Source organism: Macadamia integrifolia, chromosome 2 (genome assembly GCF_013358625.1).
Source record: "Macadamia integrifolia cultivar HAES 741 chromosome 2, SCU_Mint_v3, whole genome shotgun sequence".
Taxonomy (NCBI): domain Eukaryota; kingdom Viridiplantae; phylum Streptophyta; class Magnoliopsida; order Proteales; family Proteaceae; genus Macadamia; species Macadamia integrifolia.
Window position 1 is genome coordinate 42,885,468 of NC_056558.1, and position 14,954 is coordinate 42,900,421.

At 37.5% G+C, this 14,954-nt stretch overlaps 1 protein-coding gene and 1 long non-coding RNA gene across 3 annotated transcripts; both read left to right on the forward strand.

The window, feature by feature from the left end:
- The first annotated feature begins 1,335 nt into the window (after positions 1-1,335).
- Positions 1,336-4,078, forward strand: LOC122090474. 2 transcript variants are annotated; one of them, XR_006143655.1, is made up of 3 exons: positions 1,345-1,461; positions 1,968-2,019; positions 3,562-4,078. It is a non-coding gene; the product is annotated as an uncharacterized LOC122090474 (long non-coding RNA). The 2 variants fall into 2 exon arrangements; XR_006143652.1 differs by lacking the exon at positions 1,968-2,019 and having other exon boundaries at positions 1,336-1,461.
- A 5,584-nt stretch (positions 4,079-9,662) lies between these two features.
- On the forward strand, positions 9,663-14,254 carry LOC122071972 (probable GTP diphosphokinase RSH2, chloroplastic). Its single transcript, XM_042636469.1, has 6 exons — positions 9,663-10,810; positions 10,896-11,081; positions 12,036-12,496; positions 12,899-13,057; positions 13,139-13,493; positions 13,793-14,254. Exons 1-6 carry the CDS (start codon positions 10,082-10,084, stop codon positions 14,093-14,095), a joined length of 2,193 nt encoding a protein of 730 aa, XP_042492403.1. The 5' UTR covers positions 9,663-10,081; the 3' UTR covers positions 14,096-14,254.
- Positions 14,255-14,954: the final 700 nt, after the last annotated feature.

The following is a 14,954-nucleotide window of genomic DNA, read 5'->3' on the forward strand; positions in this document are numbered from 1 at the left end:
AAAAAAAAAAAAAAAGCAGTGGCAAAATGATATATTTTATCTATGAAAGTTGACATGTGGATAATTCAGAATATTCTTAGGCATCAAATTGTTGGAATTGCCATGTCATCCTTCCACATGACATTGTTCGAGGTATCATCCTACCTAGGAGAACCAACGATCCTTCTAGCACAAAAGAAAACCTAAAAAGAATAATACTTCATTAAGGTTTGAGTTTGGTTGATACTTTGAAAACTATTGTTTAATGCAGTTGGTGAGGTTGTAGTGTGCAAAACTCACACTCACTAAGATGTCTCTAATTCAAATCTACTAGATATTACCTTCCCCTCCCCTTTTGATATTGTATACCCACCTAAAATTAAAATTATGGTTTTCTTTTAATGAAACAAATATTAAGAAAAAGATGCCATAAGGGCATGAGTTATCCACACTATAATTGCGTATAAGGTATCTATTACCCGAGCTTTGCCACATAGTCTATTGGTAAAGGCTGACATTTATAAATAGAAGAGGTTTTTTTTTAAATTTTTTTAATTTTTAATTTTTAATGATAAAAGCCTAAAAGGAGCCTCAATTCATTTATAAAAGCTTTAAGATAGATACAATTGGACTTGACAAAAAAATACAATTTTTTTATGCACCACCAAGCATGCCAATGCTTTAAACATCACCATCACCTTCTGTGGAGGCATGAAACTAAAAGGTGATCAAGTGAAACGCTTTAAAAAATAGTGGAAGATTTTTCTAAGACCACATGAGTTACTTTAGGATCCGTTGAGAGTTTCTGAAATCAAATTGAATCGCACTAAACTTTCAAAATGCCCCCATCACTATCTTTGGCTATCTTCATCCCTTTGAGAATATTATGAGAGTTCGTTTCAATACTTTTTCATGTCATCAAGAAATTAGTTGAAATTAGCATCGATTTCCCTTGAAAGAGAATACCGCAACCCTCCCATTAAAATTTATTATAAAAGCAATAGCCATTGCACATGTTATAATAGGAAACTCGAGGATGGGGAAAAAAAAAAAGGGTAAAACACCAGATCTTCTCATGACAAAATAAATGGAAGAGTTTTAAAAATGGCAAAATAAAAAATCTGTAGAGAGATCGTTCATGGACATACATGGAAGAATATATGATTGAATCTAAGAGCCTATTTGGTATCGTTTAAAAAAAATGTTTCTGCCTTTTTTTTCGTTCTATTAGAACGAAAAAACAGAATATTGTGTTTGGTGTGTGTGTGTGTGTCGTTTCTGTTTTTTTGAAACGAAGAGCGAGAAAAAAAAAACAAAATTTCTCTGATTTGACGAAACACCCAAGGGTTGTTCCGTCGGGGCTATTTCGTTTCAAGTTAACAGAACTTGAAACTATCGTTCCAATAATTGTTATGTCCAATGGAGTCTGCGCATATAGAGTGGAGAGAAGAGGAGCTCGCCCCCTTGTGAAATCAACTATAGGTAACTTTTGACTCTTCTCCTTCTTGTCTGTTATAACCACTTCTCCTTCTTCATCTTTTGTAATCACAGAGTAGGTAGGACCAATTTTAGGAGTTTTTTCGACCACCTATGATTGATTCCATATCCCAAAGATAGACATTGATTATGAAGTTCAAAATATTTGAGCTTCAACGTTTTGAGGAGAAATTTCTTCGTAACCCTCAAATATTCCCCTAATCGCATATCAGGTAAATTGCTTCAAATAGCTCATAGAGAGAGGTAACGTCTTCTTCTTCGCTTCTGAACCTCTTCCCTTTCTTCTTATTCTCTAATCGTAGAGCAGGTAAATCGCTTCATTTTTCTGTGCCCTGTGAAACCCTAAAACGAAGATTCAGAGAGAGAGAGAGAGAGAGAGAGAGAGAGAGAGAGAGAGAGAGAGAGACCTGAGAGACTTGAGAGAGGGTGGAGAGGGAGATTTTTTTTGCACACAGAGCACGGTTCATTGGTTTTTTTTTTTTGGCACACAGAGCACGGCTCACTCCTTTGCCTAGTTTGTCGGCTTCTTCACCTTAGAATCAGGTACATGTTCTCAGTTAACTCCTTCGCCTAAATCTTTTGATAGTGGTTTGATATCTGTTTGATCTTTATCCAGTTTATGTAATTTTTCAATGGTTGTATGGTCTTGTGAATTTTTCCTATGCTGGTTTCCTTATTCTCTAATTGTTGATTTCCTATGTATTTTTTCCTTCTTCTTTGATGGGTAATTAACATTGATTTCCTTCTTCTCTAATAGCCGGTGTCATATTAACTATTACATGTTCATTTTTTCTTCACTGTTTAGTATCCTCTCCAGTAATAAGTGCAATTTCATATATTAATAGTGATGTATTTAGGCCCAGTAAATCCCTTTTTTCTCTCTCTCTAGATTATCATATTTTTCATCAGATAGACCAGATAATTTCGAGACCAAACTAACTCTCTTGGTTGCCTAAATTGAATTATGCATTGTTTATCGGTACTGTCCAGGAAGTTTGTCAATCAAATGAGCTTTGCTGCCTAAATTACTGAATATTTACTCTTATTTTGCTACTTTGCATTGGTCTTTTCATGAGTTTGATGGCATTTGAACTATTCCATCTAATCTCTGCAATTTCCCAACAGTCAAAATTCCCATATTATCTATCCACATTATATTTAGATGAGCAGACTGTAGATAGTGGATTGCATGGTCAGCAGCATTTTTGCCATATTTTACATGGAAACATAGAAAAAAGTTTGGCGGGTGGGAGTACTACCACTGTAGTGGATGGGATGTAGTAATGGGTGGACCATAAATTTTATTTGTTTGCAAACCAGGAACAACACCTACTTATGGGTTTGAAGTTGAACAAATTTATAGGTATCTATGAGTCATGAACTTGTAGTAGAGGTAATACTGCTTTGTGATGACTGGGTTCCACCTTATTTGTCACCACCACCACTAATGGAGGGGGTCCATGTAATGGAGAACTCTGCTTCCACCTCACTGATCTAGTTTTATTCCAAATCAATTGGTGGAGTTTCTTATGATTGGTCAAAAGTGATATGAAATTACAATAATAAGATTAGATTCCATTAAAAATAGCATTATTGTAGAATGAAAAATCTTCCACTTATATTACCCATTAATTAATCCATTATTCCAAATCAATTGGTGGAGTTTCTTATGATTGGTTAAAAGTGATATGAAATTACAATAATAAGATTAGATTCCATTAAAAATAGCATTATTGGAGAATGAAAAATCTTCCACTTATATTGCCCATTAATTAATCCATTTATATATACACTCTAGAGAGAGAGAGATATACCTCAACCATAGCTGTAATTAACATCTGATAAGGAGTTCTATCTTCGACTGAAATTGAAGTCATTTTCACATCCAACTCCAAAGAGATATGAGCAACCCATATCTTGGGTGCTAGACTTGGGTCATTTTATTTCTTAATAGATTTTCACTCATTTTTTCATCTCTTTCACTCATTTGCATTATCGTTTCATTGGGAATACATCCAACAACAAGTTTCTTACGATGAATGAGAATCTTGAATGTTCTTGTGGTGTTTGTTCTTGAATCTTTAGAGAAGAGAATAATATCATCAATGTATATAAGAACATGGTCTTGGATGGGAGCAAAGATCTTCGTCATGGCTCTCTGAAAGATAGATGGAGTTGTCTTTAGACCAAAAGGCATTACTGTCCAGTGTAGATGGTAGCCTGGAATGCGAAAGGCTGTCTTTGGTCTGTCTTCGGGGACAATCCCAAGTTGCCAAAAACCTGCCTTGAGGTCAAACTTGGAGAAGACAGTGGCATGGGCTAACTGGAGGAGCAAAGCCGGGCGAGTCGGGAGTGGGAATTTCTCATCAGCCAAGAAGAAATTTGTTCTCTCTCTCTCTTGGGTTGTTCTTTCTCCCTCTCATCTATTTATTATCTCCATGTATAATTTCTTTGTCAGTTCCCCTAAATCATATCATCTTCTTTTTATGTATTTGTGGTTTTACTCTTTTTCATGAACTTCTCCTTTCTATTTGTAGTTTGCAAGATTCAATAAAGTCATGCCTACTTGGTATTAATTGTTCCTTTAATTATTTAACTTCAATGAATTGGTGATTGATTAGGTTTGATATTTGTTTCTTTTTCTTCTGCTTCTGATAGTCCAGTGACTTGTGTTTTGATATTTGTTTCTTTTTCTTCTGCTTCTGATAGTCCAGTGACTTGTGTTTGATGAAGATGAAATCATCTACCTTCTGATTCACATAAGCATTAGTAATCTTTGCATCATCACATAGTATTCTAGCATTCCATTCGTGGGAATTGTTTTGATATTATTGGGTGAAGAACTTGAGTTATTTTGTAGTCAATGTAAACTTTATATGATATTTATCGCATGTATACATTGCTTGCATAAATGATGCTACTTTGTATGATTTTCAATCAATGTATGTTTTTTTTTTTTTTCTAACTTTTTACGTTATCTTATGATATTAGTTATGTCTGAAAATAGTATCCCCACTGTTAAGTGGTCATAAGTTGAGACCAATGCTTTAATTGATGCAATGAAATAATCTGTTAAAAATAGTTACAAGTCTGAAATTCGTTTAACAAAACTGGATGGACGGATATTATATCCCATTTTGAGAATGTCTTAAAGTGTAAAGTTGGGAAAGAGAGCAATTACGCAACAAGATGAAGGAAAGTATTATCTTGTCAACTCTGGGTATGCTAACCAAACTGGATTTTTGACACCATTTAGGAGTGAGAGATACCATCTACCATACTACAAAAGGCCAAGAAGATCCCCAAGAATAGCAAAAGAATTGTTCAATTACAAACATTCATCTATTCGGAATGTCATTGAACGTACATTTGAGGTATTGAAGAACAAATTTCAGATTTTAAGGCAAATGCATGGGTTCACAATGAAAAATCAGGCATCAACAGTAATTGCATGTTGTGGGCTTCACAACTTTATTAGAGAAGAGCATATGACTGATAGTGAATTCGTTCAAATGAGCGAAGATGAAGAAGTTCCTGAAGATGAATTGAATCCCCCACATTAAGATTATGATCTTTCTACAACATAAGAAATTCAACAAAATAAGGGAAAATAGATGAATGTCATTAGGATAAGAATTACAAATGCAATGGCTAGACGATATAGAATGCCTGAAATAGTTGATAACTTAAATAGATAGTTATTTGGAAAAAAGTTCTTACTAAGTTGGTTAGATTGGTGTTTATACTTAGGGTAATTTACAATGCCACCCCCTGGAGAATACCAATATTAGAGGGACACCCCCTCTCTTTCACCAAATTGGACTTGGACCCCTTGCCGTCAGTTATGTTAAGTGACGTTGTGAAATGATAATTTTGCCCTTATGAGTAAAACATCAGTATTATACTATTCCAAAAATACCCTTTAATCACCCTTGTCACTTATCACACTCTCTCCCTTGTTCCTTTTCCGTACCTCAACCTGTGAGTCTGGCGAGATCCAGAGTACCCGAATTGTTGTCACCGGCAAGTTGTGTTCATTTCGTCGATGACGAGTGGTGCTGCTTCTGATGGTGCCCATGCAAGTCTCCATCTCCGGTATTTGGATCAAAATAAAGGATTTCACCGGACTCAGTTTCATCTTCTTCCTCCTCCCATTCCTATTCATGGCTATGACTGTTTCATAACCTTTACCTCTCTGCGACCTCTCTAATTCAGGTCCAATGAGGTCGGATCTGTCGGTGGCGGACATGGAGGTAAAGGCCATGCAAACATGGAGGCAGAGGCGGAGGCGGTGGTGGTGGAGGCGGTGGTGGAGAAACAGAAGGTGAGGGAGAAGGTTTGGAGCCTGGCATCGGTGACAACGACGAACAACACGAACTCATGGTAGTGACGGCAACGGCATCAGCGACGAAACTCTCTCTCTACATTGGAGGTTCGACAGCGGCATCTCCCGAACCGCTGTCACCGATGTCGTTGCCCCCACCGTCGTGATCGCTGTCTTGATTCTCTCTTGATTCTGGTTTTTTTTAATTTATTATTATTTTTTATATATTTTCTGCTCTATGCAGTGATCTGGGTGTTCAGATAATGCATTCCGTATGCGATGGGCATATTGACTATAACAATTTGCTCTCTGCTATTACAGGTAATCCCAATGCCATAGAGAGTGGTGGAGGAGTGGTGTCAGCGGCGGTGGTTTGGAAAACTCAGCCATCAAACTTCCAGTGTAAAATCAAGAACTATATAGAGAGAGTTCCGTTGCCGATGCCGCTGTTGTCACCACCGTGAGTTCGTGCTGATCATCGCTGTCACCGATGCCACTCCTCGCCACTGTTGTGAGTTCATACTGATCGCCGCTATCACCGACGCTGTTGTCCACCACCACTATGAGTTTGTGCTGATCGCCACTGTCACCGATGCCGCTGCCCCCACCGCTGTGATCGCTGGTGCTTGATTTGGGAGAATGGTATAGGAACTATTGATTTGAGGATGAGACTCATTACATGGGCATTTTAGGGACTTCACATTTACTAATGGAATTTTCGTATTTCAAATAAAATATAATAGCTGACATCAGCATAAAAGGTATATTCCTTAACTGAGATTGACGGTAGAGGGTCTGAGTCTAATTTGGTGAAAGAGAGGGGGTGTTCCTATAATATTGGCATTCTCCAGGGGGTGGCACTGTAAATTACCCTTATATTTATGTAGTCCTAACATTTTTATATATTCCATTTACGATTATGGATTCAATTATGTGAAACTTTTTTTTATTCAAGTATGTCGTACATTTTATACATTATGATGAATGTCGTACATTTATGATTATATTTCTTATGTTTTTACATTGATGCATTTTTTATATATTGGATTAAGTATAATCCGAAATGATATTGAAAAGATATATATATATATATATAGATGATTTCTTCTATGCCTCCACCCATGCTAGCAAATTGTGAAATTTACGGAAAGAGTTGTACTAAATATACAACAAAGTCTAGTCAAAGCATTAGAAGAGAATTTTTCAAGTTTCTAAATTATTATAATTTTTTCATGTGGGTGGACCAACTGCATTTATGTAGATGTGGTAAAGGTCAATGCAAAATACGAGCTGTGACGAAAGGTCCAAACAAAAGACAATATTTTTTATGTTGCCGAAACTCAACTAGGGTAATTTAATTCCACAATTGATCTTTACCAGTGTAAAATTTTAGATTTGTTTACATTGATACCAAATTTCAATTATCCTAATCATATTTATTGGTCAATATAGGTTAATAATCGGGGATGTGGTATGCTTGTATAGTTGAAAGATGAAACACATATCTCTACCATACAACTTACGTTATGTTTAGAAACATCAACGTCAACAACATCTATACAACCGTCTAGTTCAAACGAGTACATGAAATGATATCTGGAAGGGACAATTCAAGGGTTAGAAGACAGAAAAAAAAAGTTGAAATACGTCCTCAATGCATTCAAGTAAAGTGAAGAATGTTTAATTTACATTTGAACAAGGCATTGGTCTTTCTGTAAATTTTTTTTTATGGGTTGGAATCACTTTATTTATTTCGTAACTACTATTTTAATATGTCTCAATTAATTATCAAATTGTGATAGTATTTTAATATAATGTATTTTTGTAATTATTGTCTTTTTTATGTCATGATTGATATTCATACAAAAAAAAAAGTTTATGAAACAAGTTTAACCAAATGCCATAACTGTCGTTTTTCTGTTATGAAACTGTTCATGAAATAGATTCACCAAACACCATTTTTTTGTTTAAAAACAGTATTTTGAAATAGAAATAGAAATTTGTTTTTGACATGAAACATCATTTGTGGAACAGAAACGATACCAAACACAACCTAAGTATGAGATTTATTTTTTTTAGTGGGTAAGTCTTAATTAAATTTGAAATATGCTTAATTCCACCATTATCTAAACATAGGTATGGTGGAAGTTTCCATGTCGCCTGAAAGGTAACAAAAACTTGGGTCCTAGCCTATTACATTGGCAAGTGTGAAAAAGACTAACAAAAAAAAAAAAAAAGGTAAAAAATGGATACTTGGTCATGTATCCCTACGCTGAAACACAAGGGTGGTAGAAAAGGCCATCCTAACCCCATGGTCGAATGCATGTGTACTTTCCTTGATTGATCCCTATGTAGCAAACCATTTCCTGCTCTTCATTGGTGCGCACCCTGTGTCAAGTATTGTCCTGCATTGGTTAGGCCGACTGGGTCCGATAAAAAAGAAAAACTGAAACCGATTGGATACATTGGCTAACCGTTCCGGGCTATAGAATTGATCCATTAATATTAGATTGTTCCCTACGCAATGCAGGAGACTGATGGACTGATGGGCGCCCGACCAGTTCCGATCAACTACATAACCAACCGGTACCGACCGATTTGAGCCAGACCAGATATGTGCAGGGATGATTTCCAAGCCAAGGGTGTGCGACAACTGTTCTTTAAATATAAACAAATATTTTCGGGGTGGGGTGGTTTCATTTGTGTGAAGGAGCGGGCGTGCATAACTGTAAATTGACTATGTTGCTCAATGTGTAATAATAGAAATTAATAAATGATGGAGTCTATAACAAATTACAACAACAAACTCTCTCTTAACCCAATTTAATCTTATCCCAAATTAATAGTTTTTTGTTTTTTGTTTTTTTTGATAATTTGATAATACCAACTTAATAGGGTTGTTGGCCATATAGATGTAAAACATAATAGGAAAATCAGAGGTCAAATAAAAAAATAAAAAAAGAGAAGGAAAAAATGAAAAAAAAAAAAGAGAAGAAAAAAATGAAGTAAAAGATAACTCGGAAGAAAGTTGTAGGGGTTGCCTTTCTCTGTGTTTTTATGTTTTTTTATTTATTTAATACATACAAATTACCTATAAAAAAAAAAAACCCAAACTCACGGCGAGAACACTCGTCCAAGAAGCTTCACACAAAAAACCCTAAATCTCATTTATTTACACAATAAGACATCATAACATATAAATACTCCTTCAAGTCAGGTCAATCCAACTGGTTGCTTCCTTTCAGGTTGTATTGTATCACGACAACTTCATCTTTACACTCTCATATGAGATCAGTGATGGACTTCAAGCATTTTATTGCCATTACAGGCCTCAAAAAAATTTCTCATTTAAATCGCTATTGAAATTTATTATAGTATGTCTATGTCTGGCTTATGCAGGTCACGATGCAAGGCCTCAAATTGGGGTGGTCCAGGTCTGACCAAAATCGACCCGTACTTGAAAACCCTAGCTCCCTTTACGGCTATGCCACTCGCAATGAACCCTCTCCCTAATATTGATTAAGAATATATATACTAACCTAATATCTTTCGCAGTTGGATTAGATCGGATGAAAAGAGGGTTTTATATAATTAAATTATACTTAACACCCATAATCATGTTGCACCGAAAGCCGATCTTATCCAAATAAGCCATTTTAATTATTATAATTAAAGGGCAACTTCATTATTTAATTAATAACAATAATAAACGACTGCTTCCGTGCTGGGGGCAACCGTCACCGAGATGTGTGATTTCCGTTATTTCAGTTAATCACAAGGACAGTTATGTAATTGCAGCATAGCTTTCCCTAGCCGGCACGCAAATGACAGAGAAGAAGAGAACGACAGGTCCCAAATAAGATTTCCTTTCTCTCAGAAACATTAATAAGAAAAGGCTAAGAAGGAACTCTGGCTTGTGATCTTCTCTCTGATTCAGAGCGGTTTTGACTCTTCTCTGAAAATTAGGGTTCGGTTTGCCGTCAATTTTCAAAGTATTTCGAATTCTGGTCTCTGGGAATTTTGTTATTCTTTCTGATCATCAAACAAGATCTAGGGTTTCATTTCCATTTCTCTGTAAATCTGTAAATACTATTTCTCGATTTCGTGTTCTTGACGTATCGTCGTATACTCTGTTTGTTCTGTGTATACTACTTGGGTTGCGACTTGCAGGAAACTTTTGATTCCTTCTGATTTTCGGAAACAAAATTAGGGATTCATTTGGTTTCCTTAGTATTATTGATCTTATGAATTTGTAGTTTTGTACTTTCAGAGCTTTTGATCATGGGGGTACCGACAATTGCTTTATATGCGAGCCCTCCTAGTAGTGTCTGCTCGACTCCGCACCCTTGCCAGATCAACTCGCACGCTTTATCGGATTACGAGTTGAACCCTCGGCCGCCTTCTTCATCATCTACATCGATTGCCGGCGGGCTTTCCTGCCTCTTTTCTTCCCCTTCTGTGAGGCACGCGTCGAGCTTCACAGGGGGAGGGGATGAATTGGGGTCTATATGGCACGAGAGAGGAGAGGAATTAAGTAGCTCCTTTAGTTTTTCGCCTTACTCTTCGTTGAGTTCTTCACTGAAATGTAGAGACCAGAGTCCTGTATCGATCTTTCAAGGCCCATTTTCTTGCAGTAGCGGTGGTATTGCTTCTTCTAGAAGCCCGCCTATGAGAATTGCCCGTGAACGAAATGGGGATCATCTGCATTTACCGGCTTCTTATAGAACCGGCAGCAATGGATTATTCAATGGTTTCGTCCGAAATGCTTTGGGCTCTTGTCTGGACTATGACTCCCCAAGCTTCCCGATGCCAGGTGGTGGCCTTGATAGAGATTCTTCCGCTACCCTCGTGGATGAATTCACCTTCAATTTGGAAGATAATTTAGCGGAGACTAGTTGCGACACCAGCGCCAAAGAGATGCTTTTGGGTGCTCAGTTAAGACACAAGATCTTCTACGATGATTTTGTTGTTAAGGCATTCTATGAAGCCGAAAAAGCACATAGGGGTCAGGTAACTGGATTTTGAGTTTCAATATCATTATTTTCATTGAATGTCTTGAGTCATTGGATTGAGAAGGCTTGCTCGTTCGTTTTAGGTGCGGGCTAGTGGCGATCCATATTTGCAACATTGCACTGAAACTGCAGTTTTGCTTGCTACTGTTGGTGCTAATTCAACGGTGGTGGCAGCAGGGCTTCTGCATGACACTCTTGATGATTCTTTTACGACTTATGATTATATTCTCCGGACATTTGGGACTGGAGTTGCGGATTTGGTAGAAGGGGTGCGTTTACTTCTAGCTCTCACTTTGATCTTTTATTATCTGTTGCTGGCATTCCTGTTTGCTAAAATTGCTTGATGTTTCAAACAACTTGTTAAGAGTAAACTCCGCATTTTGCTTACTAAAACTGGACACCACACCCATTATTCTTTAATTGTTCGTTAGGTAATTGCTGTCCATGTGGTTAGATATTTTAATATTACTACTTCTTAATGTTCTGGATGAACAAAACATTGACTTAATCGAATTATCCTATCTTTTATAATACAGTAGGATATGAATTCATTGTAGGGAACAATGACATAGGCTTGTTTATTGAATCTTCCATGATGTAGGTGAAAATTAGAATGCCCGAGTGTGGTTACAAGCCTAGAGTGTATTGTATCTGAACCACCATAATTTTTGACTATGTTTTAGTATTTCTGGAACAATCTCTGATGCACTTCAGATGCCATTTCCATTTGCTACTCCTTTGCTTTATTGTGACTTGGAAAAGAACTGATTTGCATTTGTTTGTTTCTCTCTCTCTTGGAGGGTGGTGGTTAACAATAAACTTCTTCTAATAAGATATAGTTGGTTTTGGTCTTCTGAAACATTTGTGGATATGGGTTTTTATGATGTTGACAACCAAACATTTATATCTCTTTATCCATGCATATAATTTTTTGATGACAATATCCGTGGATATAGTCGATCAGGATTATGTTTTTCTTATTCCCCCACCCCCCCACCCCCCGGGTTGTTCCTCCATCAAAGGCTCTATATTGAGGTTTCCACTTAATGAATCTAGCTTTGCATCCAATTTAACCTCCCAAAACAATGCTTCATGATAACAATTATGTATGTTTGATTCTCATTTGTTGTTTTCTCACTAATTCCGTGTAATCATTTCTATCTGTTGTAGTAATTATGGTTATATTATTATTATTGAAGCTTCACTACTGCTTGTGCTTTTAGGTATCAAAGCTAAGTCACTTGAGTAAGCTTGCTCGAGAGAACAACACTGCAAATAAAACTGTTGAAGCAGACCGCTTGCACACCATGTTTCTTGCAATGGCAGATGCCAGGGCTGTTCTTATTAAACTGGCTGACCGTCTGCATAACATGATGACTCTAGAGGCTTTGCCGTTGGCCAAACAACTGAGGTTTGCAAAGGAAACTCTGGAGATCTTTGCACCATTGGCCAACCGACTTGGTATCTCAACTTGGAAGGAGCAGCTTGAAAACCTTTGCTTTAAACATCTCAACCCAGATCAGCATGGAGAACTTTCTTCCAGGCTTGTGAAGTCCTTCAATGATGAGATGATCACTTCATCTATTGAGAAATTGGAGCAAGCTCTTGAAGATGGAGCAGTTCCTTACCATGTCCTCTCTGGTCGACATAAGAGCTTGTTCAGCATTTACCGCAAGATGTTGAAGTAAGTTCTCTCTCTGTAATGCCATGTGTTCGTAAGGTGGTAATCTCTTATCTTCAATGTTGTTTATTTAATAAGAACCATGAATATTCAAGAGCTAGTTGTGGATGAAAGTGCAATTTGAGGTGGCCATGGTGCTTAGATTGACTAGGGGGCTGTACATGATTTTGATCCACATGTCTCCCTGTAATTAGATGATCTGCACCTGCCACATCATCATAATAGGTGATGGAAAGCATCATCACTGTAGGCTTTAGAGTCTTATAGGCATAATGGAAAACCTTTATCCATGAATAAAGTAGCTTTATTAATGTGCTATATGCTGTACTGTACAATGCAAAGGTATTATCTTTATTGCATAATTTTACTGCAACATCAGGGTTAATACTGTGGCTTACTTTTCAGGAAGAACTTAACCATGGATGAGATCCATGATATACATGGGATAAGACTAATCGTTGAGAATGAGGAAGCCTGTTATGCAGCACTTAGAATTGTTCATCAGCTATGGCCTGAAGTGCCTGGGAAACTCAAAGACTACATAATCAATCCCAAATTCAATGGGTATGGTAGAGATGACCTTTCAGTTACAAGATTTTATTCTTGGTTCCCTTTTCTTTGTATGACCTGGAATTCCATCTGCAGGTACCAATCTCTTCATGCTGTGGTTATGGGTGAAGATGGGGTCCCGTTGGAAGTGCAGATTCGAACAAAGGAGATGCATTTGCAGGCAGAATTTGGATTTGCCGCTCATTGGCGATACAAGGAAGGGGGCTGTAAATACTCCTTATTTGTGCTCCAGACGGTGGAGTGGGCCAGATGGGTGGTCACCTGGCAGTGTGAGACGTTGGGCAAGGACCGGAGCTCGTTCCGTAGCAATTCCAACTCCATTAAGCCTCCATGTCCGTTTCCTTCTCATAGTGATGATTGTCCATATTCTTATGTACCTACCTGTGGTGAAGGTGGGCCTGTTTTTGTCATCATGGTGGAGAACGATAAGGTGGGTCCTTGTTTGTATAGTTTTAGTCCTCTTTACTAGCTTGGGGTAAACAGTTTGCAATTGGTTTGTGTGTCAAACATAGTAAGGTGGTTGTGGTACTTTTTATGTACCTTCATGTTATCTTCATTAAATCGAAGGTAGTAAGCTGTGATAGTACACAATCAGTTAAAATGTGCTGCTTCCCCTCACCCTCTTGATGTTGTGATGAACCTCAAGCAAGCTGCAATCTGTGTACTCTACTTCGAACTTTTCCAAAAGCACTTCAACTATTTAATTCTCTGTTTGTGTTGATGTTGCAGATGTCTGTACAGGAGTTTCCAGCAAACTCAACTGTGATGGATCTGTTAGAGAGAGCTGGGCGGGGGAGCTCAAGATTGTACCCATACAGGTTTCCTGTTAAGGAAGAATTAAGGCCTAAGCTGAATCATGAGCCTGTGAGTGACCCTTCACAGAAGCTGAAAATGGGGGATGTGGTGGAGCTGACTCCCGCCATACCTGATAAATCCTTGACAGAATACAGGGAGGAGATCCAGCGCATGTATGATCGTGACGTGCCCGTGTCGAACATTGGGGTCTCCAGCAGTTTACATTTGAGAAGTTGAAACCCAATCCATCTGTCTTTTAAAAATGATACACTATTCTGAGTGACAATTTCTCACCTAATTGTTTTCTTGTATATAGGTGATTACTTACTTGTACAGAAGTACATTATGGTTCTTGATTGGGAATCAGTGGTTAACTGGATTCATAGTTGGGCTGCATGAGGATTCTTTACCCATTTAAAGTGCTCCTCCATTCATTCAGTTTAGTAAATACACAGCCACGACTTTCACCCCTCTGCAAGAAGTGGCGTTTTTCAGTGAGATCATATTGTTCTTGAGTTCTGTCGTGCATGCATATATATATATATATATATAATTAGTTACTCAAAAGAAAAGAAATCTACAAAACAAGAAAACCGAATTCACCACTAACTTGGCTTTGATACTAGATAACAGGATTGATCTATACCAAAATTCAGGGAAATAGGGATCTCCTGGTTTTGTATGGTAAGAAGGGCGAGACCGGTGTAATATCGTGTTGGTGTATGATGTCTTGTATTCAGTTGTAGTTTAATCCGAATTAGAGTGGCAATTGTAGTTTAATCCAGATTAGGGTGGTAATTGTAGTTTAATACGGATTAGGGTTTTTTCGCTATATATTTATAGCGAGGGTTTCTTTCTCTGTAATGTAAGCAATACTGAGAGGTGTGAGGACGAGCACTGTAACCTTATTCTCCATTGATAGTGAAGTAGGATCTCATATCACTGGGGACATAGGCAACCTTGCCGAACCTCGTAAAATCCGTGTGCATTGTTTGTTTTATTTTTCCATTATCTTCCGCATCGTTTTAGGGTTGCGTTTCTATAAATTGGTATCAGAGCTCTAGGTTTTCGTTTTCTAGGGTTTACTATCACGATG

Excerpts from the sequence above, each read along its gene's own strand:
- LOC122071972 (XM_042636469.1), top strand. The coding sequence starts at position 10,082 with ATGGGGGTACCGACAATTGCTTTATATGCGAGCCCTCCTAGTAGTGTC. Across the intron at positions 11,082-12,035 it reads TTGCGGATTTGGTAGAAGGG|GTATCAAAGCTAAGTCACTT; the intron begins GTGCGTTTACTT and ends TTGTGCTTTTAG. Across the intron at positions 13,494-13,792 it reads TCATGGTGGAGAACGATAAG|ATGTCTGTACAGGAGTTTCC; the intron begins GTGGGTCCTTGT and ends TTGATGTTGCAG.